Below are 26,622 nucleotides of genomic sequence, written 5' to 3' on the forward strand. Positions count from 1 at the left end.
ATCCATACAGTCAAAGGTTTTGGCATAGTCAATAAAGTAGAAATAGATGTTTCTCTGGAATTCTCTTGCTTTTTCGATGATCCAGCGAATGTTGGAAATTTGATCTCTGGTTCCTCTGCCTTTTCTAAAATCAGCTTGAACATCTGGAAGTTCACGGTTCATGTGTTGCTGAAGCCTGGCTTGGAGAATTTTGAGCATTACTTTACTAGCGTGTAAATTGAGTGCAATTGTGCGGTAGTTCGAGCATTCTTTGGCATTGCCTTTCTTTGGGATTGGAATGGAAACTGACCTTTTCCAGTCCTGTGGCCACGGCTGAGTTTTCCAAATTTGCTGGCATATTGAGTGCAGCACTTTCACAGCATCATCTTTCAGGATTTGAAATAGCTCAATTGGAATTCCATCACCTCCACTAGCTTTGTTCGTAGTGATACTTCCTAAGGCCCACTTGACTTTGCATTACAGGATGTCTGGCTCTAGGTGAGTGATCACACCATCGTGATTATCTGGGTCATGAAGATCTTTTTTGTACAGTTCTTCTGTGTATTCTTGTCACCTCTTCTTAATATCTTCTGCTTCTGTTCATACCATTTCTGTCCTTTATTGAGTCCATCTTTGCACAAAATGTTCCCTTGGTATCTCTAATTTTCTTGAAGAGATCTCTAGTCTTCCTATTCTATTGTTTTCCTCTATTTGCACTGATCACTGAGGAAGGCTTTCTTATCTCTCCTTGCTATTCTTTGGAACTCTGAATTCAAATGGGTATATCTTTCCTTTCCTCCTTTGCTTTTCGCTTCTCTTCTTTTCACAGCTATTTGTAAGGCCTCCTCAGACAGCAATTTTGCTTTTTTGCATTTATTTTTCTTGGGGATGGTCTTGATCCCTGTCTCTTGTACAATGTCACAAACCTCCGTGCATAGTTCATCAGGCACTCTGTCTATCAGATCTAGTCCCTTAAATCTATTTCTCACTTCCACTGTATAATCATAAGGGATTTGATTTAGGTCATACCTGAATGGTCTAGTGGTATTCTCCACTTTCTTCAATTTAAGTCTGAATTTGGCAATATGAATTTGGCTCATGGTCTGAGCCACAGTCAGCTCCTGGTCTTGTTTTTGCTGATTGTATAGAGCTTCTCCATCTTTGGCTGCAAAGAATATAATCAATCTGAATTCGGTGTTGACCATCTGGTGATGTCCATGTGTAGAGTCTTCTCTTGTGTTGTTGGAAGAGGGTGTTTGCTTTGACCAGTGCATTTTCTTGGCAAAACTCTATTAGCCTTTGCCCTGTTTCATTCTGTACTCCAAGGCCAAATTTGCCTGTTACTCCAGGTATTTCTTGACTTCCTACTTTTGCATTCCAGTCCCCTATAATGAAAAGGATATCTTTTTTGGGTGTTAGTTCTAAGAGGTCTTGTAGGTCCTCATAGAACCGTTCAACTTCAGCTTCTTCAGTGTTAATGGCCAGGGCATAGACTTGGATTTCCGTGATATTGAACTGTTTGCCTTGGAAATGAACAGAGATCACTCTGTTGTTTATGAGATTGCATCCAATTACTGCATTTCGGACTCTTTTGTTGACTATGATGGCTACTCCATTTCTTCTAATGGATTCCTGCCCACAGTAGTAGATATAATGGTCATCTGAGTTAAACTCACCCATTGCAGTCCATTTTAGTTCACTGATTCCTAGAATGTCGACATTCAGTCTTGCCATCTCCTGTTTGACCACTTCCAATTTGCCGTGATTCATGGACCTAATATTACAGGTTCCCATTGCAATATTGCTCTTTACAGCATCAGACCTTGCTTCTATCACCAGTCACACACATAACTGGGTGTTGTTTTTGCTTTGGCTCCACTCATTGCATCGAATGCACCCTTCACCAAAATCTCATATATATTGACCTTCCCCCACTGCCTCTTTAGAGCAGTTGCTTTCCCCCAAGCTACAGTCTCATTTTACCCCAAATAGGACATAATTCGCAACTCTCACATTGCGCATCTTTTTAGTTGACACCCCTCAGCCGCTCAGCAGGAGCCAAAAATGGAAAAAGGCTTATCTCAGAAACATTTGTGTGAGTGGAATGAATTCCCATGAAATCAGTACAAGACTCACAAAATTCTTCAGAAAATTATTTCAACAGAAACACTGCCTGTCTGGACAAAAAGGAGCAGAGAAAATATAAAATGAAAGAAGGGTGTAGGACCTTTAAAACTGGACTGATAGGAAACAGGCTGATAAAATGACTCAACTGTAAACACATTTCATGGATAAGGAAGGATGACTCAGTGGGTGGAGAAACACTTTTCTAGGGGACAGTGGGGAAACAAGAGGAAAGGTCCATGAGTGAGCTCAGGAAGCAGAATTGAACTACCATATGACAGAGAAATGCAATTTTTTAAGCACTATTTTAAGCCACTATGTAAACTGCACTACATGCAACCACAGGGGCATCCTTGTCATAGCAGATTCAGTTCAGTTCAGTTCAGTCGCTCAGTCATGTCTGACTCTTTGCGACCCCATGAATCACAGCACGCCAGGCCTCCCTGTCCATCACCAACTCCCGGAGTTCACTCAAACTCATGTCCATCGAGTCGGTGATGCCATCCAGCCATCTCATTCTCTGTCATCCCCTTCTCCTCCTGCCCCCAATCCTTCCCAGCATCAGTCTTTTCCAGTGAGTCAATTCGTTGCATGAGGTGGCCAAAGTATTGGAGTTTCAGCTTTAGCATCAGTCCTTCCAACGAACACCCAGGACTGATCTCCTTTAGAATGGACTGGTTTGATCTCCTTGGAGTCCAAGGGACTCTCAAGAGTCTTCTCCAGCACCACAGTTCAAAAGCATCAATTCTTCGGCTACCAGCCTTCTTCACAGTTAGTTCTCCTCTAACTGATCCTGTCAGTTAGAATAGATAGACTCCTCTAACTGGTTCTATCAGATGCAAATCTCCATCTTCTTCGTCACCTTGCCAAATGTAGGCTCTTCTGTATATCCTTTCTCTCCCCCGCTCTTACCTGTAGTAAGGGCTTCTTGCTGCAGGTAAGTCTGGGCTTCCTCTCCTGTAACTGCAGTGTGCACTGCTACTCTCCGGTGCAAAGTTCCCCACCTATCTTTTGGGATTTTCACCAAAGCCACTTCCCTTACTTCCTTATTCCAATCTGAGAACACCCTCTGCCTTCTTCCCTTCCTGAAGCCCAGACCTCTTGGCATATTCTTGACAGTCCTTGGCAGATGCTGGACATTCTACTACATCTCAGGGTTGGAGATGGGATCAGTGTCATTCTTAAGTTCCTCAATAAATTTCCAATCAATTTCTCTCTTCAGAAAGAGGAATGGCATGGGGGGGCTCAGTCTTTATGGAAGTGCTTCTTCCTTTAATCATCATCTCTGCTACTAGCCTCCCACTCACTCCTGAAACTGAAGATTTCTGCTACTGGCACGTACTCTCTTGACCCCGTCTTGGCATTGTCTTGTTTGCATACACAATACTAGACTCAAGGCTCATGAGTGACTTAAAAAAATTTTTTTTTGGTAACACTGAATGGCATGTAATAGCTTAGATTCCTGACCAGAGATTGAACTTTTGCCCCCTCTATTGGAAGCATGGAGTCTTAACCATTGGACTACCAGGGAAGTTCCTACTCCAGTGACTTTCTTCCCTCCACTTCATCAATGGCCCTTTGACAGCAAGGAGATCAAGCCAATAAATCCTAAAGGAAATCAACCCTGTATAGTCATTGAAAGGACTGATGCTGGAACTCCAATACTTCAGCCACCTAATGCCAAGAGCCCACTCATTGGAAAACACCCTGATGCTGGGAAAGATTGAGGGCAGGAGAAGAAGGGGGTGACAGGGAATGAGATGGTTGGTGGCATCATTGATTCAATGGGAATGAGTTTCAGCAAACTCCAGGAGATAGTGAGGGACAGGGAGACCTAGTGTGCTGCAGTCCATGGGGTCACAAAGAGCTGGAGATGACTTAGCAAGTTCTACAAATTGTCATCACCCAGAGCTTAGTGCACCTTCTGAAATAAATATCCTTCTCTGTAATTATAATGTCCCCCTCCTTTCATTCCTCACTGCCATGTTTCAACAATTTTTAGCCTCCTATCTTATGGAGACCACTAGTTGCTCAATTCTTCCACTTACATCAGATTTTTACCACTTTAATACCCTCATTTCCTTCCTTGTGAAAGTGAAAGTTGCTCAGTCATGTCTGATTCTTCGCAACCCCATGGAAGTCTCCAGGGCAGAATATTGGAGTGATCTTCGGATTGAACCCAGGTCTCCCACATTGCAGGTGGATTCTTTACCAGCTGAGCCACAAGGGAAGCCCATTTCCTTCCCTCCGCAGCCTAGATATAATGGTTCATCATTTAAACTGATCTACTTATGATTCTACTTTTGATCCTCTTGTTTCTTTACCCTTTCCTACAACTGGCAAAATCCTACTTCCACATCACTCAGGAAACTGACTGTAGAAAAAGACTGCGGTCATTGGAGGGACTGATGCTAAAGCTGAAACTCCAATACTTTGGCCACCTCGTGCGACGAGTTGACTCATTGGAAACGACTCTGATGCTGGGAAAGGTTGGGGGCGGGAGGAGAAGGGGACGACGGAGAATGAGATGGCTGGATGGCATCACCGACTCTGTGGACATGAGTTTGAGTGAACTCCGGGAGTTGGTGATGGACAGGGAGGCCTGGCGTGCTGTGATTCATGGGGTCGCAGAGAGTCGGACACAACTGAGTGACTGAACTGAACTGAACTGAAGAAATGGCAAAACTGAATGGATTACTGCCATTACTAATGTAAAATCTCTAATCTCAATGGTATTCATAAAAGATCTCAATAGTCTCCTTGGCTTTTTCTTTCTTTTTTTTTCCTTTTTTGGATTTGAGACTTGTTTAATTATTATTTCGAGGGGCTTCTATAATTGATTTGCATGTCTTTATTTTTTATATTTATTTTGTATTGGGGTATAGTTGATTAACAATGTTGTGTTAGTTCTGCTGTACAGCAAAATGATTCAGTTTTACATATACATTTATCTATTCTTTTTCTAATTCTTTCCTCCTTAGCTTCTTTAGTCAGTTTTCCTTCCTGTTTATCTTTCCCAAAACTCAGTGCTCATCATCTTCCAAGTCATACATAACAAACTATCTCACCTTCTACATGACAGAAAAAAGAGAAGTCTCCTTTCACTTCCACCAGCTCTTTATGGTGGACATCACTTATCTTTGCTGCCTGATATCCTTTTTTTGATTCTTTTCAGGAGAATATCTTGCCAGTGACCCTCAGCTAGGGAGACAAAGAGGTTCTATACAAGGTGAGAGTCACAGTGCTGAATGAATGACTGCCCAGAGCATTACAGGCGTTCAGGGCAGAAACTTTAGACGCCTAGAGAAGCCCTCCTGCAGGAGCTTGTCCTTAGACAGCGGATGAGAGATGGGAAGGACAGCCGTTTCAGGTAGAGGGCTGGTTCTGAGAGAACAGAGGAAGAGTGGACATGCGCGTGGTACTCCTGAAGGTAGTGAGACCATAGATAGGAAGTACGTGGCCAGGGGAAGACAGGTGCCACAGCCAGAGGGGAAGACAAAGCACAGTCAGCGTTCCCGCTGGGCAACCCCCACCCCAGCCCCGACTCTGCCTTCCCTACCCACGGCCTCCTTCCGGAACCTCCACTGATGCACCTCACAGAGGTTTCTTTGACACCTACTCCCTGACAGGCACTACAGAAGGTATGATTTTCAGGCCTTCAGCAGTGAAAGTGCAGAGTTCTAACAAGTGGATCGCCAGGGAATTCCCTCTTACTCATTTCTGAATACCCAGAATATTGCCTTCTATCTGGAACAGGATAGATATTTAATACAGCTTTTTCTGTCACTTTTGAAAATCATTACTGTGGCATAATTTACATTTCACCATTCATATTACACACCTGTGTAGCCACCAATCCAATCAGGACATCAAATATTTCCCTCTCCCCGGAAATTTCTCTTGACACTTTGCAGTCAATCTGTCTCCCACTACAGACCACTCCCAAGCTGATAACTCCTTTAGATTACTTTCGCCTGCTAGAATTTCATATTTATGAAATCACATGGTACACGTTATTTTGTGTCTGACTTCTTCACAGAACACATTGTTGTTAGATTCATCCCTGTTGTATCAGGAATTGATTTACTTTCATTACTTGCATACGGATATTGTATGAATTTATACAATTTAAACAAGCTGAATAATGGATAAAGCTATAATAAACATTTGAAAACACACATTTTGGTAACTGTTTTCTTCTTTTTGAAGCTCTTTCTTGTTTTTTCAGCTTTATTAAGCTATATTTAACATATAAATGATAAGATTTAAGGTGTATAATGTATGATTTGATAAACAAATATATTGTGGCTTCCCCCATCCAGTTAATTAACACATTCATCAATCACCTCATGTATTTACCCTTTTTTGGGTGAAAACATTTACGTTCTGGTGTCAGAAAATTTCAACAATACAGTACAGTGTTATCAACTATAGTTGGTGACCATTTTCATCTTTCTTAGATACACTTAGAAAATGAATTGCTAGGTCACATGATAATTTACATGTTTAACTAAATGAGAAAACACCATACTTTTGTCCAGCTATAAAGTTGTTTATGTTAGAAAGGCTAGTCTGGTAGTTATGACATCAGGGCTGGAAGTAGAATAGACTTACTACATCTTTATGAATAAATTAATGAGTAAGTAAAAGAAAAGGAGGGCCTAATAAAAGATAAGTCTCTTTTTTACAAGTTAGCATATAGACATACAGGTAAGGTGAGTGTTGATGAGTTTTGGAGGAAGGCTATAGATATTCTGAGCATATAGTTAACAAAACTTTAATTTCTTCATTTTATATGTGAGAAAAATCAAGACCCAGAAGTTGAGTAATTTTTTCAGGTATTCAGTGACCTGAGTCAATTAGGTCCAATTAGGCAGAGTTAGAACCAACACCTAGGATGATGGCATTTTAGACTAGGTCTATTTCTGGACTAAGCTGTACTCAACTGTGAATGAGTCCGTTAACAGGTGGGACCTTCTGGAACACTGGGAGTCACTTCTATTTCAGTCTTAGCCCACTGGTTTGAAGTTCCGGAATATTCCCAGTCACGATATGACTAAAAAGGTTTTATAGCTCTCAGTGACACAAGCCCCTCAACGCCCGCACGCTGTGAGCTGTTCAGAACATTTTCTGGGCTGTCTCTTCTTCCTGCCTAGATGTTCCAAACTGGAACTGTCTCAGCCAAACTGAGATATCCAGTCATTTAGCTGATTCAAACTTGGTAGCTGTGCATTGAATATAATATATAGAACAGGAAAATATTCTATCAGGAAGCTGAAGAGTTTCTTAATATCATATTTTGTTAGAAGCTCTGAGTTCGGTCTTGTGAAAGATACAAAGATTGGAAAGTTACCTTCTCTGCCAACCAGAGACTTGACAATCAAAAAGAAGACAAATCATAAAATCAGACTGAAGCCTACAAAACCATAAAATGTCGAAGTAATGTAATCAACTGTCCTTTAAAAACCAATACAAAATTAAGAACAGAAAGCAAAAAATCCTTTAGATGAACACAATCAATACAAAAATACCTTAGCTTTATATTATAGCCTGTAAAGAGAAAGATCAGAGAGGAAAGAAGAGAGGGAAAAATAGGTTGGAGAAGCATTAAATAGAAAATGTGAAAGAAAGAGGCACTAAGGGAAAAAAAATCTGTGTGTTTGGCTACACATAGCTGTGTCAGATCTTGTTTGTTTGGTTGGTTGGTTGTTGGCTATGCTGGGTCTTCACGGGGGCACAGGGGTTCTCTAATTGCATGTGGGATCTTGGGGCTTCCCAGCTGGTACCAGTGGTAAAGAATCCCCTGGCTAGTGCAGGAGACACAAGAGACAGAGGGGTGGGGAAGATCCTCTGGAGTAGGAAATGGCAACCCACTCCAGTGTTCTTGCCTGGAGAATCCCATGGACAGAGGAGCCTGGCAGAGCATGCACGCACACATAAGGGATCTCAGTTCCCCGACCAGGGATCAAACCAACCTTCCCTGCATTGACAGGCAGATTGTTAACAACTGGACCACCAGAGGAGTCCGTCTATTTGTTAAATAAAGCGATAGATCGATACGTGAACAGTCTGGCTTTTCTCTTTTCCCGTGTCCAGCTTCTGTGCTGTTGATCATAGTCACGCATGCTTCCTCTGGAACCAACCTTTATCAGTTGTCTCCCCTCTTCCCTCGTTTCTAATCCAGCTTCTCCACCAGCTCCTTCCCTGCAATAAGCAACCATGTTCAAGTCTCAAACACACAAGCCCACACCCATAACCACACACCCAGACATACCCCTTCCACTCTCTATGCCCATCAGTGAGCTTCCTTTCCTTGCGTGGAGTCACTTGAACTAATGTTCTGGGCTTACGGATTTCACCTCTCTGTCTCTTTCTCCTTAACTGCGCTAATTCTCGTACCCTTTAAAACCGCACTAGGTAAGGTTCTCAGTAGCTTCTTGGTTAAAACTTTTTTAATTTTACTGAAGTATAGTTGATTATAATGCTTCAGGTATACAATAAAGTGATTGTTTTATATGTAGATATACACATATGTGTATGTATCTAGGTATACTTTTTCAGATTCTTTTCCTTTAGCACAGTCTTGCTTTTTCTAGCATATGTAAGGGGGTATTTTGCTTTGTTTTTCAATGTTATGGGATCAGGGAACTTTACTCAATATTCTGTAATAACCTCTATAGAAAAAGAATCTGAAAAAGAATGGGTATATGTATACATATAACTGAATCACTTTGTCGTGTGCCTGAAACTAACACAATATTGCATTGTTGATTTGCAAATCAAGTATACCCCAATATAAAATTAAAAACTTAGGCTTCAAAAAATGATTAACTTGATGGGCAGGGCAGATATCCAAAATTAAAAGTCTAGTAGAGGATCTTTGCCTTCCATGGTAAAATAGCACCTGAAAAGTCTTCTTTATATAAGGAAAAATCCTAGAATCCAATAGAACAAATTTACTCTCAAATAAATCACTGTCTAGGGCCCCTGGGGCAGGTCCTTGTGCTGAGAACCAATTTCCTCACATTGAAAGCAATAACAGATATTTATTGTATAAACAAAGGGTGGTTGACCATCATTCTAAAAATATTTCCCTCTAAATAATATGCTGCCACCTGGGCAAAGTGTAATCACTGCAATTATTCATTAATCAAACAATCAAAGATGTTCACTGTACATATATCACGTGGAAGAATTATCCTGAGTGCTAGCGAGGGTACAAAGAACTAAGAGACACAGGGATCCCTCCTACGAAGGTACAGTCCTGCAGGGAGACAGAGTGTACTCATAAAATGAATGACACTAGGAGGTAAATGTTAGGAACCCAGTGACTCGTATAGCTAATGTTTGTAGCATGAATTCAGAGAGAGAGGGAGAGACGGACTTTTGTGTGTTTTGTTAAGGAAAGAGACCTGAAAGAAGGATTTGCATGAGGTATTGAAATATAGGAAGGTTTATGAGGAAATGGCCCGTGATATGGAGGAAACTAAAGATTCTAGGATCTAGGGAAGGTCCTGACGCAGCAAACTCAGCAGTGTACCAGGTGAACATTTGTAGGCTTCACCTGGAGTCCTAGCCCTAGCATTCACTGGGAGTAGGCAGGGAATCTCAGTGTGCCCAGACCTGAAATTTTTCTGAATAGATGGGTTCTTGAAAAGGTAAAACATGAAGCTTCAGCATGAAGCCACTCTGTGTGGAAAGCTTCCTGGATGCCAGTTGGCATCTGTGTCTCTGCTGCTGACCGGTGTCACATGCAAACAATAGTTTATGAGGGTCTTGTCCTGGGCTATCAAGGAGCTTGCAGCTCAAGTTATTACCTTGGTAGAAATGGGACACAGCAGCCCCAGTGATGGACACTCCAGGAGGCAAAAAAGGTATTGTCCTGCTCTTTTTTCTCTCTCTTTCTAACACTAGGGTCATAACCCCCACATGGTGTAAAGGTCTGAAATCATGGACTAACTAAGCCCAGGGGAGTCCGTTTCAAGCTGCTGAGACAAATGACCTGATTCTGGAAGGAGTGAATGAGGTGGCTTCAGGCTATTTCCAGCTCACCCACATGTGTGCACTCTGGGACCCTGGGCAGAAAGTCAGGGGAGGCACTGCCTTCCATGCGAGTGGGACCCGCTTCCAACCTCATTTGGCAGCCAGATTCTTGTACGCCATTAGAAGTTTTGCATTGCTCTGTTCATTTTTTAATTTTTTTTTAAACTTTACCTTCGCCTTGTTTTACTTTCTTTTAAGCAAGTTCTTTCTTCTGGTCCTTCCCCTACTTACGTTTTGTATTCCCGGAAATGAAGTGAAAGTGTTAGTTGCAACCGAACTTTGGTGACCCCATGGACTGTAGCCAGTCAAGCTCCTACGTCCATGGAATTCTCTAGGCAAGTATACCAGAGTGGGTTGCCATTCCCTTCTCCAGGGGATCATCCAGACCCAGGGATCGAACCTGGGTCTCCTGCATTGCAGGCAGATTCTTTACTGTCTAAGCCACTAGGAAAGCCCTGTACTCCTGTAGGGCACGTTGAGTAAGAGGTGAGCAGAGATTTGGAGGCACTGTTACGAGCCTGAGGGAAGGCAGGAAAACTAGGAGCATCCCCCGCACCAAGGGTGGACAGACTCTCACAGGCTTGTGTGGCCAGAAGGACCCTAACGGGAGTCATCTGTCACTTACCACCCTCCCAGCAGACGCTGAGCATGTCTAGAGGCTGAGCCCGATCTGCCCTCTTCTCAGGATGGATGTCTCCCACCACCAATGGGGGAGGGTGCAGGGAATGGCAACACCCCTTGCCAAAGATGACAGAGAAGCTCCCTGAGACCTGGGCATGGCCTCACCTGGAGTTAGATGCTCCAGGGCTGGAGCACTGTGGGCATCCCTGAGGAATCCAGCAGTTTTCAAGTTGCAACTCAGGGCATCTGTGTGCTTCATTTGCTTCACTGCTTTCTCCCCGTGCCCTTGACCTTATAAATGCTGCGACCATCAAATCTCAAACTCGGAAAGCGCCTTAAATGACACAAGGCTCCCCATTTTTCCTTTCGAATCTGATTGTTTGCTTTCTGCTTGAACAATCATGGCAGGGACGTTTCTAGAAGCGGCGCATCCCATTGATAGTCTCATCATATGATTAGAATGTTCTCTCTTCCAATGATTTTTAAATCTTATGCCCTAAATCTTCCACCCATTAGTCCTAGATCTGCCCTGTGAAGATGTACAAAATTCACATACAGTTTTTTCTCTGCAGGCAGCTATCATATCATCCTCAATTGTCTTTCCTCTGGGCAAGTGCCTGGAATATTCCTGCCATTTCTCCAAGCTAAGTGAGACCCATCATAGCCAGGCAATCTCATGTGCCAGGTGACTGAGGTCTCCGTGCTGTGCCCCGCCTGGACTGTCCAACGCCCTCTGGAAGCGAAGGATGTCTACTTCTTCAAGGGCTCACATCAGGAATACAGCCTGGAGCTGGCTGGAGGATGGGGAAGCTTCAGCCCATTCTTAAGGCCTGTACCCTGCTGTCAACTCAAATGGGGACTTTTTTTTCTTAATTGTGATAAAATACACAACACAAAATTGACCATCTTAGCCAATATTTTGTTGTTGTTGTTGTTGTTGCACCACAAGGCATGTAGGATCCTAGTTCCCCCATCAGGGATCACACCTGCACCCTGCATTTGATCACACCCCCCACCCCCATGCCCGAATTTGGAAGTGCAGAGTCTTAACCACTGGACTGCCAGGACAGTCCCCATCTTAGCCATTTTTGAGTGCAGAGTTTAGTAGCATTAAGTACATTCATATTGTTGTGCAGCTGTCACCACCAGCCATCTCCAGAACTTTTTCATCTTGCAAAACTGAAACTCTGAACCCATCAAACAATAACTCGCCATTTCCCTCCCCCCCCACCTCCCTCCAGGCCCTGACAACTATGAGATTCATTCTACTTTCTGTCTCTATGAATTTAACTAGCCTTGGTACCTCACATTAAGTGGGATCATATGTTATTTGCCCTTGTGTGATTGATTTATTTCACTTATAAGTGAAAGTTATTCACTTTCACTGAAGTGAAAGAACTTCAAAGTTCTTTCGTATTGTACTGTGTGTCAGAATTTCATCCCTTTTTAAGGCTGAAAAATAGTCTGTTGCCTGTACAAAGCACATTTTGCTTATCTGTTCATTCATTGATGATTGCTGGGGTTGCTTTCATCCCTTAGCTATTGTTGACAGTGCTAGGAACATGGGTGTACCTCTCTGAGTTCCTGCTTTTAACTCTTTTGAGTATTAACCCAATGGTGGAATTGCAAATATTAACGTTTTATGTTTTTTACTGCTGATTGATTGGGTTTTCCCAACCCTGTGTTTGTGAATTTCACTTTTTGATCCCTGGGTGAAAGACTTTCCTATAGAACTCCTGTCTCTACAAATGGTTCACATCATCTCAACCTGCTGAGATAATTAAATCCATTTACATGAACTGTTTGCCATTTATGCCTAATTATCATACAGTACAATGATCTTTTGCATCATTTACTCCTTGTGAGATTGACTTGCAAGCTCTGTGCCAAGTGCCAAGTTAAGTTTGTCTCTCACAAAGCCTGGTCACCTGTTTCCAGATTATGTCAATTAACAAGATCACTGACATAGAAAGCAACCTCGATATGGTGACATACTACCTCTCATTTCCCACCCACTTCCCCCTGCCCCCCTGCCCACTTCCCTTCCTACCTTTGCTGCCTTCTTGGAAATCTGTACTCTTCTCTGATGTTTCTTCCACATTCCCCCCACCTCCCTCTTTTTTCCTGCAAAATACTTGGGAGGGCCTCTGGCAGGGAATACTGGGAAGGGGTAGCTCCAGCTTGTATGGTCCCAGGAGGAGGCCAGAAGGGAAAAGGCTTCTCAGCAGTGTGGTACCTAGAAATCATGTGGAGTAGAAGTTTAACAGAAGAGAAAATCCTTACATCATGAAGATCATTAACTATCTCATCAACTCCAAGAGCCAGAACTATAGGAGCCTGTGCATCCCCTTGCCCACCCCCAGCTCCAGGCTCCACCCAACAGATCTCACCCTTCAGGGAAGGTGTCAGACCACATGTATGGTAATTTCATTTCTATATGTAGTGTGAAGGCAACAGATAATTTTTTTTTGTTTTGGTTTTTTAACATTTATTTTATTTTAGAATATAGTGGATTTACAATGTGGTGTTAGTTTCAGTGTCCAGCAAAGTGATTCGGGCTGGCTGGCTTAAAACTCAACATTCAAAAATCGAAGATCATAGCATCCGGTCCCATCACTTCCTGGCAAATAGAAGGGAGAAAAAGTGGAAACTGTGACAGATTTTATTTTGGGGGGCTCCAAAATCACTGCAAACAGTGACTGCAGCCACAAAATTAAAAGACACTTGCTCCTTGGAAGAGGAGCTATGCCAAATCTAGACAGTGCATTAAAAAGCAGAGACATTACTTTGCTGACAAAGGTCTGTGTGGTCAAAGCTATGGTTTTTCCAGTAGTCATCTATGGGCGTAAGAGCTGGACTATAAAGAATGCTGAGAGTTGAAGAATTGATGATTTTGAACTGTGGTGATAAGAGAAGACTCTTGAGAGTCTCTTGGGCTGCAAGGAGATCAAACAGTCAATCCGAAAGGAAATCAACCCTGAATGTTCGTTGGAAGGACTGATGCTGAAACAAGCTCCAATATTTTGGCCACCTGATGCGAAGAGCCAACTCATTGGTAAAGACCTTGATACTGGGAAAGATTGAGGGGAGGAGAAGGGGGCAACAGAGAATGAGATGGTTGGATGGCATCACTGATTTAATGAACATGAGTTTGAGCAAACTTCAGGAGATAGTGAAGGACAGGGAAGCCTGGTGTGCTGCAGTCCATGGAGCTGCAAAGAGTCTGACATGACTTAGCAATTGAACAAATCTTTTTCAGATTCTTTTCCCACATATGTTATTACATAATGTTAAGTAGAGTTCTCTGTGCAGTAAGTCCTTGCTGTTTATCTATTTTATATATGTTATAGTATGTATGTTAATCCCTAAACTCCAGAAAAAAAAATTTGAAAAGATATATGCACCCCAATGTTCATTGCAGTGAAGACATGGAAGCAATCTAATTGTCCATGGAGAAACAGATGAAGAAGATGTGGTACATATATACAGTGGAATATTAACCATAAAACAGGTAGCTTTAAAAATTTTTTGTTGTTGAAGATTTCTTTTTGATATGGATCATTTTTAAAGTCTTTATTGAATTTGTTACATTGCTTCTGTTTTATGCTTTGGTTTTTTGGCCACAAGGGATGTCGGATCTTAGCTCCTGGACCAGGGATTGAACCCACACCCCATGAACTGGAAGGAGAAGTCCCCACTACTGGACCGCCAGGGAAGTCCCCAAAGAGATGATTTTAAAGTATTAATATTTGGTATCCCCGGCCTAGTTGTTATATGAAACTGGGCAAGAGTCTCAGCCAGATGAGTAAATATGGGAAAGAAACTGCCAACACATTGGAAGAAAACATCTAATGACAAGTTTTAAAGTTAGGTATAGTCCAAAGGCATGCTGTCCAGGGTTTTCTATCATTACCTGAAAAGCTCCCCCAAAACTTCATGGCTGAAAACAACACCCACGTTATTAAAACTCATGATTGAAACCAAGTTCAGCGGGGTGATTTTTCTGTTGTGGGGGGCACTGACTCCCTGGGTGGTGTTCAGGCAGATGACCAGATCTGGAGGGCTGAGCCTGGCTGCACTCATGTCCCACACCTCAGTGAGGATGGTGGAAAAGCTGGTTTAACTCGAACTGTCACCTGGAACACCTCCATGTGGCTTCTCCAGCTTGGCAGTGTACCTTGACTAACCTCAAGGTAACAGGAGACCTTAAGTGGTGGCTTCAGGCTCTGAGAGAGGGGTGTTCCAGTGAATGATGTCTGAAGCTGGGGCCTTTTGTGTTCCAACCTTGAAATCACTGAGCATCATCTTTGTTGACTGAGTCACAAGCCCACTCAATTTCAAGAGTAGGAAACACAAAACCCTACGCTTTGATGAGAAAAGGGTCCAAGGATTTGCAACCATGTGTCAAAGCTGGCATTCATGTGTATGTATATTTGAGTGTGTGATGATCAAACCACACTTGTGTTATGCAGTTGTTAACCGCATGTATGCCACAAAATTCGGTGTTCGAAGGGTCCTGGGGACTTCCCTGGGGGTCCAGCTGCTCAGAAGCTCCCAATGCAGGGGGCCTGGGTTGGATCCTTGGTCAGGGAACTAGATCCCACATGCCGCAACTAAGAGTTTGCATGCTGCAACTAAAGATCCCACATGTTGAAATTAGGATTGAAGATCCCACGCACTGCAACTAAGACCTGGTGTGGCCAAATAAATAAATATTTAACAACAACAACAAAAAAGGATTCTGTGGATCGGGTTGTTGTTCACTCAGCTATGTCCAACTCTTTGTGACCCCATGGACTACAGCACACCAGGCTTCCCTGTTCATCACCATCTCCTGGAACTTGCTCAAACTCACATCCATTGAGTCAGTGATGCCATCCAACCATGTCATCCTCTGTTGTCCCCTTCTCCTCCTGCCTTCAGTCTTTCCCAGCATCAGGGGCTTTTCTAATGAGTCGGCTCTTCACATAAGATGGCCAAAATATTAGAGCTTCAGCTTTAGCATCAGGCCTCCCAATGAATATTCAGAATTTATTTCCTTTAGGATTGACTGGTTTGATTTCCTTGCAGTCCAAGGGACTCTCAAAAGTCTTCTCCAACACCAAAGTTCAAAAGCATCAATTCTCTGGTGCTCAGCCTTCTTTATGAGGAGGAAGAAATCACATCCCCTCAGGGCATTGGCAGTGTTGTGGATGAGGTATGGCATTTAAGCTGGGCACAGAAGGATTAGTTCAGTTCAGTCTCTCAGTCGTGTCCGACTCTTTGTGACCCCATGAATCACAGTACGCCAGACCCCCCTGTCCATCACCAACTCCTGGAGTTCACTCAAACTCATGTTCATCGAGTCGGTGATACCATCCAGCCATCTTGTTCTCTGTCGTCCCTGTCTCCTCCTGCCCCCATCCCTCCCAGCAACAGAGTCTTTTCCAGTGAGTCAGGTACATGCAGTGCATTACAGATGGAGATCAGGGCAGGGACTGTCTGAAATACATGAGCAGAGACAATGAGGCCAAACAAGACAAAGAAATAAAAACCAAGAAAATAATGACACCGGGAGAAAAGCCATCATGATATGCAGAAGGACAACAAGTGTGCTGCAGGAGAAGGTGGCCTCAGGAGCAAGGATGTCCCCTGACATGTCACACGGGCAGTGACTGAGAAGAATGGGGTAGGAAGAGCAAGCATTACAAAGCAAGTTGGAGAGCATGTTACAAGATGGTGTAGACTTGAGGTGATATTTTGCAGAGAAAGGAGCTAGCAGACCAGGAGGGAATCAGGTTCTAAAAGAGCAGGGGACCGACTAGGGAGGTTACGGTTCCTAGAGACTGAGGAGCTCAGACTGATGGGTTAAAGACTTCACCTTGAAAATAAGCAGGAGCTGTTTTCCTCAGGGGTAAGAGGACAGAGGAACCTGTAGGGCTACAGTCCATGGGGCCACAAAGAGTCAGACATGACTTAGTTTTTAAACAACAAAAGGAAAGAAAAGAAGTGGATTACTGATTAAGACATTTTGAAGTGCAAAGAAGTAAAGGGGAGAGATTGTTTCAATCCTCTGAGTAAAGTAGGAGGTAAAGCTCATTTATTAAAGTAAAAAAAACAATAATAACAATTAAAAAAAAACTGATGAGGATGTTAAAGATTTCCATGAAAATTTCTAAGTAAGTGAACACAAAATGCTTTTTATTTTGTTATTTTTTAAAATTTCTTAAAGTAGGCACATAGGAATTCTACTAAATAATTTTATTTTTAATGTTTCTTTGAATTATAAAAATAGGTCCACTGTCAGGAATTCCCTGGTGGTCCAGTGGTTAGGACTCTTTGCTTTCATTGTTGAGGGTGCAAGTTCAATCCCTGGTCAAGGAACTAAGATCCTGAAAGTCACATAGCACTGCTTAAAAAAAAAAAATAGGTTCATTCCAGAAAATTTGAAAAATAAAAAAATGTCAAAGAAATAAATGTCACCTATATACTCCACTGTCATACAAAGACAACTATTAGGGGACGGTTTATCTATTATACAGATAGTTCTGTTTCATAATATAAAATATAACTATTTTACATATTTGAGATTCTATACATAAGACTGTATATACTCTCTATATAAGATTGCTTAAGTTTCAATATTTTCAAACACATCTTTAGTAAGGTACCCATGCTGTAAAGATACCATAATTTATTTACTTTATTTTATTGAAGTATAGCTGACTTACAATGTTGCATTAGTTCCTGGTATACAGTAAAGTGATTCAGTTATATGTATATATACTCTTTTTCATATTCTTTTCCACTATGGTTTAATCACAGGATATTGAATGTAGTTCCCTGTGCCATACAGCAGGACCTTATTTATCCATCCTATATATAATAGTTTGCATCTGCTAATCCCAAACTCAGAATCTATCCCTCCCTCACAACCTCTCCTCCTTGGCAACCACAAGCCTGTCCTCCGTGAGTCTGTTTCTGTTTCTAGATAAGTTCATTTGTGTCATATTTTAGATTCCTCATGTAAGTGATATCACATAATATTCGTCTTTCTCTGACATGTCATTTAGTATGATAACCTCTAGTTGCATTCATGTTGCTGCAAATAGCATTACTTCATTCTTTTTTAGAGACACCATAATGTATTTAACCATTCCTCTATTTTGGAATAGTTCAATTGTTCCTGACTCCATTATTTCATATATAATATAGATATACATTGTTTATATATCTATATATATAGCCTTGTCTGTAAATCTTTGCCTCCCAGGTTATTTTATTTTTTCTTAGGACACATCATGGAGTCAGAGCACATAAACTCTTTCAAAGCTCTTGAAATCTATCCTCAAAGGGCCTTTGTAGAAACGGTACACGGACTTTGACTCTCACCCACAGTAAGGGCGTTCCCTTGAGAAGAAATGCCACTTGGGAAAGTTCAGTTGCTTCTGGTAGTTGGCATATTGGGACCTTTCTTCACTCTTCATGTTTTAAAGAATTAGGATTCAGAAGTGTGACGCCCGAAACTCTGCCTTACTCTTCAGGTTCAAGGTGCCTGCCAACATTGACATTCCGGGATTCCGGTATTTTCACCATCATGATTGCTCAATCCTTAGGCCAGTAAAAGAAGATGGAAAGTATCCCAGCACTTGCTTTGTTGTAACTGTGGCTTTGATTAAGAAGAAATAGGTGGGAAACTCTGTAGCTGGGGACCAGGGGCTTGGGTCCACAGCGCACAGCCCAGAGGTGTACACGCACCGACACCCACCCACACATACACACACACGCACTGACCTTCAGCGCATAGCCTATAAATGTACACCACGCACGCTCCCTCCCCTCGATCCGCGCCGCCCGCGGTCCACTCTGGTGCGCGGGGTGGGTGAACCCGGGCGGGAAGCTGGAGGAGCCCGGGGACTGGGCGAGCAAGGGCGGGGCCTCAAGAGGCCCGGGGGGCGGAGTTCAGGGCGGGCGCTGCCGGGCAGCGCGCGCAGCCCCCAGCTCAGCCTCCAAGTTTGCCCCGCGGTTTGGGGCGACTCTCTGGTTACCTGAGCCCGCCACCACGTCAGCGCCACATCATCTGGGCCCTTTCTGTTTGCAAGGAAACAGGAAAGGACGGGAGCAAAAGCTCTCCGGAGCGGCGAGCCAATCGCAGGCAGCAGGCGCTGCGGGCGGAGCGCGCGCGCGGGCGGCGGGGCGGGCCCGAGGGGGCGGCGGGCATCGGGCGAGAGGCGGCCGGTGTGCGGCGCGGGCCCTGCGGCCGGGCGGCGGGGAAGATGCTGCAGTCCCTGGCCGGCAGCTCGTGCGTGCGCCTGGTGGAGCGGCACCGCTCGGCCTGGTGCTTCGGCTTCCTGGTGCTCGGCTACCTGCTTTACTTGGTCTTCGGCGCCGTGGTCTTCTCGTCGGTAGAGCTGCCTTACGAGGACCTGCTGCGCCAGGAGCTGCGCAAGCTGAAGCGGCGCTTCCTGGAGGAGCACGAGTGCCTGTCGGAGCCGCAGCTGGAGCAGTTCCTGGGCCGGGTGCTGGAGGCCAGCAACTACGGCGTGTCGGTGCTCAGCAACGCCTCCGGGAACTGGAACTGGGACTTCACCTCCGCGCTCTTCTTCGCCAGCACCGTGCTCTCCACCACAGGTAGGAGGCCCGCCCCGCGCCCCCGACCCCCGATCGGCCCTGCGATCCGCCTGCCCCCTTCCGCCCTCTGTCCCTGTGCCCCCCGGCGCTGCTCGCGGGGGACCGGCTCCGCGGCGCCGGCAGCCGGCGGGGTGGCCTCAGAACGCGACTTGGGGGTGGCCTCCCGGAGCTCTTGGGTCGAGGTCCCTAAACCTGCGGCCTGGGCAGCAGCAGGGGTCCTCTCCCCGGCTGCCTTCTTTGGTTCGCGACACTCCACCTGGAACTGCCCTCTTGGAGTCGTGCGGTCCTGGTGGCCGCGCGGTGAGCCCGGGGCTGATGGAAACTCTGGGGGAAACTCTGGGGTGGTCCCAGGGCGCTCGCCTTTCTCCCGCCCCCGTCTCGGCTGGGGAAGGCTGCCGAACCTTTAACGCGCTGAAGGGTCACTTTCCGGAGGGGGTCTGTCTTTTCATGATACAGTGATGTTTCGGCTCTTTTCTACGTGGGGGCCCTTTCAGGGTAAGCCGAGTGACATCACTCTGCTCTTCGCAGGTGACCTCTGAGCGCAAAGGCGGATCCGATTGCTTTTCGGAGCGGGAGGAGGGGTGAGGGAAAGGAGCATCCGATAGCCCGTGAGCAGGCAAAATGGGGGCACCCTGATTCAGCAGTTTTTGATGTGTGTGTTTTTTCCCAACTTTTCGTGTCCGAGGCCACCCTTCAACTTCCAAGCACCACTTGTCTCGCATGGCTCACCTGGCAGCACATTCGCTAATGGTGGGTGTCCTGGGGGCGGGAGAAGGCCTACCCCACGCCTCAGGGCGTCGTAACTGTGCCAGGTTGGGTGGAGAAGGCTGAGTTGTCCCAGCCATGGCTAAGTGGGGCACAGACACCTAAGGGGAGTTGTTATCCATTGGAATTGGGACCCCGGAAAGTGGTCTGGAGCATCCAGCGCAGTCCCGTCTCTTTCAACATGAGATCAGTTCTGTGAAGAGTCCGTCTCGGCTTCCACAAGGTCACCGGCTTCCTAGTTGCTAGCGACGTCCCGGAACCTAAGCCTTGTGATTTCCCTGCCAGGGACGTGTGGTACCCCACCCCCACCTGTACAGGTGAATCCGCTTTCTGTTTCTCGGACTCTTCCTTCTCCCCACCCGCTCTCTGCCTCTCGCGGTTTATTTCTTTATAATCCCCTTGGGCAAAACCCAGTTGATTGTTCTGGTAATTATGTGGGAATGAGTAATGGTGAGCCATCCAGCTATCCTGTGAAACAGTGATTCAGAAGTGTGGGGTGAATTACTAAACTGACTTAAATTTGCCCTGCAATAAACAGAAGTAGAATTCTAGTTTGTATTGGGACACTTTTTAAAAGTAGCCTTAGGCAGACCTGTTATTTTACTTTTTAACTTTTCCAACACTCCTCTTGAGCTTTTTTTTTTTCCCCTCCCTTCCTCGGCCAGTTCTGCTTTCTTTGTCTTTCCTGGCTCTGTTCCCCAGAACTCAGGGTGCCTTTCCTTGGAGTATGTGCTAAATTGGGAATCGTTTTTTTCTCGGCAAAAGCGAGTGGTTTCACAGAGCTGCAGCAGATCTACAACTGGGTCACAATGTTGGGTAAATACTTCAGAGAATGATGATAACTTTTAGTACTTTCTAAGTAACAGAGTAAGGACAGTGTTAGGAGGAAAAGGACAGGTTTGCCGCTCCTGGGCAGCACACTTCCATCACTGACACAGCCTGTGTACAATCTCAACATCACCTGCACGTAGTTAAAAATGTCAGATATATTAGCTTACATCTTGAACAGACTATTATTCCCCAGATTCCCTTCTGTCCCTTTTTGCAATTACAAAAATCCACAGTTCTTGTTAAAAAAAAAAAATGGGGAAAGATGTCTTATTATTGGTATTCAGATTGCATTGTAGTTCCTAAGAAAGTGTGTATTCAGGCAAAACAAGAGTTCATTTAGGAAATCAGTGCAGGGAGCACTTAAGGATAAACTAGATGACAAAGGATTGTCTCTTGGTTTGTAAAATTAGCAAAGCAATGAATTCTTGTTATTAATAAAATAGAATTTATTGATTCAAATAGAATTCTATTAAAATGTAGACTTGTATTCTGAATCAAAGATACTCTTCTCTTGGTTTTGTATTGACCCATCCCCTGGTTTTGTATTGACTCATCCTCTGCCTTGTTTGATGTTCCATGTGTTTACTGGTTTTGTAGCAGAGGATCAGGTGATTTTTAGAGTCAATACATTATACTTCCTTACCAGCAAAGTGTTTTCCAGAAAAGTACCAGGCAACTCAAATCAATTGGAATTGTGGTTTATGCTTTTCTTCAGGTAGATTTTTTTTTATTTTAATTTTTAAAATTTATTTTTTTATTTTTGCTGTGCTAGGTCTTTTTTAAGGCACTTGGGCTTAGTTGCCTCATGCCATGTGGGATCTTAGTTCCCTAACCAGGGATTGAACCCGCATCCCCTGCATTGGAAGGCAGATTCTTAACGACTTGTCCATCCCCTAGACATGCTGTAATTTTTTTTTTTTTAAACTCTTCCACCATAGTGGATGGCAACTCACGGAGATTATCATTGCCCAGTCAATCATTGTGGTCAGCTCTTGGCCTGGCCAGAATGATAACAATTCCTGTTAGAAAAATGTGGTTCTTGGTAGTCATCATCATAATATGGAACATGAACATTTTATGGCAGAACCTTCTCATCCCAGAAAGCACGGGCTTCCATTTATGGAAATAAGTGGGTAAAGTCTTCATGGTCTGTTTGGAAGAAGCCTTGAGTTAATAATTCAGTCATTTTCTTTTCATTCTGTCCTCTGGCAAAGACTCTGAGTAATTTCCAGAAAATCATTTAACATCTCTTTACTTTTTGATTAAAAAAAAAAAAGATATAGCAACGTCCACATACAAATCATGAGGATGGAAGAAAGTACGTTTTCACTTTCTCAAAGGGAAGAAGATATGGACTTAAGAAATATTCACAATCTAAAAGTTGAGAGTTATATTTTACTTGGTGGAAATTTTTAGGGCTTCAAGCCCAGGAGACAGCATCTCAAGTGACCGTGAGAGAGAGCACTGCTCTGAGGAGGCAAGAGGGGGAGCTGGGTTATGTAGAAGTTTTGTAGCCAAAGGCCTTGAACATCAAAAGATTATTGCTGTGAATTAAAGGAAAACCAGATATCTCAAGTTAAAGAATTGAGTGCTTTTCTAGGTATGGGAAGATTCAAGAGTCTGGACTCACGGAAATCATTACTTTGATATGTACCTCATCTGTCTTGGGCCAGTACCCTGTTCTCCCATCCTGAATTTCCTCACCAGCTCACGCTCCATGGTGGCTGCAGTGGCTGATGTCCTTGTTTACTGTTACGGCAGGAAAAGTTCCATTTCTCACAGGTTATTTTAGACTCAGATGTTTCCCACTTAGAACTTCCCAGGTGTTAAAGAATCTGCCTGCCAGTGCAGGAGATGCAACAGAGGTTCCATCCTTGGGTCAGGAAGATCCCCAGGAATAGGAAATGGCAACCCACTCCAGTATTCTTGCCTGGGAAATTCGTTGGACAGAGGAGCCTGGCGGGCTACAGTCCATGGGATCGCAAAGAGTTGAACACGACTGAGTATTTGCGTGCACATGTCGAGGTGAATGCACCTTGAGGTGACGCTTGGAGAGTGAGAAGTCACTTTTATTAAAGTTATCTTTAGTAGCCAGATAAAACGGTGATTGATTTCATTCGCTCTTAAGAAGAATTTGTCATGTCAGTTACTATGATTTGCTTCTTTTTCTAAGAATTTTATTTGTGTATCTGTTTATTTATTTGGATGTATCACGTCTTAGCAGCACATGGGATCTTCTTTTCATCGTGCGGGATCTTTCCCTGCTACCCATGGACTCTAGTTGTGGCGCGTGGGCTCAGTAGTACGGTATTTGTGTTTAGTTGCTCCTCGTGTGGAATCTTAGTTCTTTGACCAGGGATCGAACCCCAGTCTCCTGCGTTGCAAGGCAGCTTCTTACCCTCTGGACCACCAGAGAAGTCCCACATTATTTCTTTATTCATTCCCCTAAACAGGGGTCTATCATGATGGTGGATGATGGAAATGCAATTTTTTACGTACGTAACTAGAGCTGTCACGACCTTTGCTGCTTTGTGAGCGTGGGGCTCACACAATTGCTGAGTCCCCCTTTCAGCCATTGGTAGCCTGCTGCCTTATCGGTGTTTATGAAGAGATGTTTTGAAACTTGTATTTAAAGAACTCAGAAAAGGAACTTAATTTACCTTGTTTTATAGTGGCCTTTGTTTTAGCCGGGTTGGTAGCATTGGTATTTTTCAAAAAGAGAAAGAGGGAAAAGGTAATAGGAGCTACCTGACGGATCCTTAGTTTTCAAATTATTTTCAGAAGGAGAAATGTGTTATCACTAACATCTAATACTTAATTGAGCTTTTAGAACAGAATTGGGATGGGTAAACTGTGACTTCTGGGCCAAGTCTGACCCACCACCTGTTTTTGTGTCTCCTGAGATAAGAATGGTTTTTACATTTTCAAATAGCTTTCTAAAAAGTCAAAAGGAAAAGAGTACTTCCTGATCTGTTAAAGTTCTATGAAAATCACATCTCAGCGTCCATAAACAAATTTTATAGATGCACAGCCACAGACCCGTTTTCTTCTGTATTACAGTTGTTTTCCACCTACAGTGGCAGAGTTGAGTAGTTGTGACAGAAACCAGAGGACCACAGGACCTAAAATATTTACTGTCCAACCTTTTGTAGAAAGTTTGCTAACACCTGCTTGAAATAATGCTTGGAAGAAACGGTTCAGTCAGAGGCGTTCTAAGTGCCTGACTTCTTTTTAGAAAACTTTCGCAAAGACAGTTTAGCTCTTCAGGTTTCTTTGTGGTTTTTTAAGTGGTTTGCAAAATTTAAATTACGTACTGCCACCCACAGCTGCTTCTAGAACAAATGATTGTTTATTATAGGATGTCACTGCTACTGCTGCTGCTAAGTCACGTCAGTCACTAGTTTTGGTCAAATTTGTGATACTTCTTTTTTAAATGTTAACAAAGTTATACTTCACATTGGGATTACCTTATTTAAAATGTGTGGTGAATCCATATATTATGTCTAGAGAAGAAATGACAACAAGGAAGGGAATTCCTCCAGAAACAAGCAAGTAAACTGTCAGTCAGAAGAGAGATCTGACATCCCACATGCAGAAGTTTCCATTCTTTCTTTGCAGGAATGGCTTTGGCCTTGCTTCTGAGCCTTTATACTAATTCTAACAAATTAAATGATCTGATTTTCAAGCCTGTAACAGGTAAAGAAAGGAAAGGCACAGCTCTAGGCAAACCTAAGTGAAAGGTCATGAAAACGCATATACCTTAAAAACCAGGAAAATAAAAGGATCCTGTGTGCCAGGCAGTGTTTCCACGTATTGCCTTCCGTGTAGTGCCAGGAAGTGATGAGGTGTAGTTGTCATTATCCTCTTTACAGAAACTGAGGCAGAAGTTTTGCTTGAGTGACTTCTCTAACTAGGTCACAGAGCTAGAAGTGATTGGCCTTGATTTGAATCCAGTGTCTGACTCTTTGGACCCCATGGACTGTAGCCCACCAAGCTGCTCTGTCCATGGAATTCTCTAGGCAAGGATATGCTCACATTGCAGGCAGATTCTTTATCATCTGAGCCACCAGGGAGGCCCGTTGAATCCAGACGTGTCGGAATTAAGAACTTGAGTTGCACCTAGTATCTGGGCATAGGAGGTTGTTTCCAGATGAATCCGGATTCCCTAGATTTGGAAGTCAAAGTCATCACCCCCATAGTTCAACATGTATGTTTAGAGGTAGGGCCTTTAAAGAGGTAATGAAGTTAAAACGAGGAGCCAGTGAGAAGGTGACTGTCTATAAGCCGAGGGAAGAGGCCTCAGAAGAAACCAACTTTGTAGGCCCTTTGATCTTGGACTTCCAGCCCCCAGAAAGTGAAAGTGAAGTTGCTCAGTCATGTCCGACTCTTTTCAACCTCATGTACTGTAGCCTACCAGGATCCTCTGTCCACAGGGTTTTCCAGGCAAGAGTTCTGGAGTAGTTTGCCATTTCCTTCTGCAGGGGATCTTCCCATTGCAGGGATCGAACCCAGGTCTCCCACATTGTAGGCAGATGCTTTACCATCTGAGCCACCCCAGAACTGGGAGCAAATACATTTCTTGGTTTAAATCACCCAGTGTGTGGTACTTTGTTGTGGCGGCCCGAGCAAACTAACATAGAATTACTCAGGTAATTAATTTTTAGTTGCATAAACAGAAATAACACCCCTCCCACAGGGAAATCAACCCATAGGAAATCAATATTCACTGGGAGGACTAAAGCTGAAGCTCTAGTACTTTGGCCACCTGTTGTGAAGAGCTGGCTCATTGGAAAAGACCCTCATTCTGGGAAAGGTCAAGGGCAGGAGGAGAAGGGGATGACAGAGGATGAGATGGTTGGATGGCATCAGTGACTCAATGGACATGGGTTTGAGCAAACTCTGGGAGATGGTGAAGGACAGGGAGGCCTGGTGTGCTGCAGTCTATGGGATCGCAATATGTTGGACATGACTTAGTGACTGACAGTACAAATATACAAGTACAAAGATAAATAATTCAACTTATTTTTTTGTTGAAGGATAATTGCTCTACAGAATTTTGTTGTTTTCTGTCAAACTTGAACATGAATCATCTATAGGTATACATATATCCCCTCCCTTTTGAACCTCCCTCCCCATCCCACCCCTCTAGGTTGATACAGAGCCCCTGTTTGAGTTTCCTGAGCCATACAACAAATTCCCATTTGCTGTCTATTTTACATACAGTAATGTAAGTTTCCATGTTACTCTCTCCACACATCTCACCCTCTTCTACCCTCTCCCCGTGTCCATAAGCCTATTCTCTCTGTCTGTCTCTCCATTGCTGCCCTGTAAATAAATTCTTCAGTACCATTCTTCTAGATTCTGTATATATGCGTTAGAACATGATATTTATCTTTGTTTTTCTGACTCACTTGACTCTGTGTAATCGGTTCTGTGTTCATCCACCACATTAGAACTGACTCAAATGTGTTTCTTATATGTACCACAACTTCTTTACCCATTCATCTATTGATGAACATCTAGGTTGCTTCCATGTTCTAGCTGTTGGAAATAGTCCTGCAGTGAACAGTGGGATACATGTGTCTTTTTCAATTTTGGTTTCTTCATAGTATATGCCTAGGAGTGGGATTGCAGGGTCACTGAACTGAA

At 43.7% G+C, this 26,622-nt stretch overlaps 1 protein-coding gene and 1 long non-coding RNA gene across 2 annotated transcripts in view; one reads left to right on the forward strand and one right to left on the reverse strand.

Moving 5' to 3' along the window:
- Positions 1–5,749: 5,749 nt before the first annotated feature.
- On the reverse strand, positions 5,750–18,763 carry LOC129555872 (uncharacterized). The gene is made up of 3 exons (XR_008685839.2): positions 18,541–18,763; positions 12,818–13,003; positions 5,750–8,307 (listed from the first exon to the last, which is right to left on the reverse strand). It is a non-coding gene; the product is annotated as an uncharacterized LOC129555872 (long non-coding RNA).
- A 122-nt stretch (positions 18,764–18,885) lies between these two features.
- The window catches only part of KCNK1 (potassium two pore domain channel subfamily K member 1), a 69,229-nt gene continuing 61,492 nt past the window's right edge, over positions 18,886–26,622 (forward strand). Inside the window, exon 1 of the mRNA XM_055425797.2 lies at positions 18,886–19,377. Coding sequence (XP_055281772.1) covers positions 19,023–19,377 — 355 coding nt within the window. The 5' untranslated portion in view covers positions 18,886–19,022. The remainder of the gene's footprint in view (positions 19,378–26,622) is intronic.

The sequence above is a fragment of the Moschus berezovskii genome, chromosome 12, assembly GCF_049115385.1.
Source record: "Moschus berezovskii isolate FMDL1 chromosome 12, NW_MosBer_1.0, whole genome shotgun sequence".
Lineage (NCBI taxonomy): Eukaryota > Metazoa > Chordata > Mammalia > Artiodactyla > Moschidae > Moschus > Moschus berezovskii.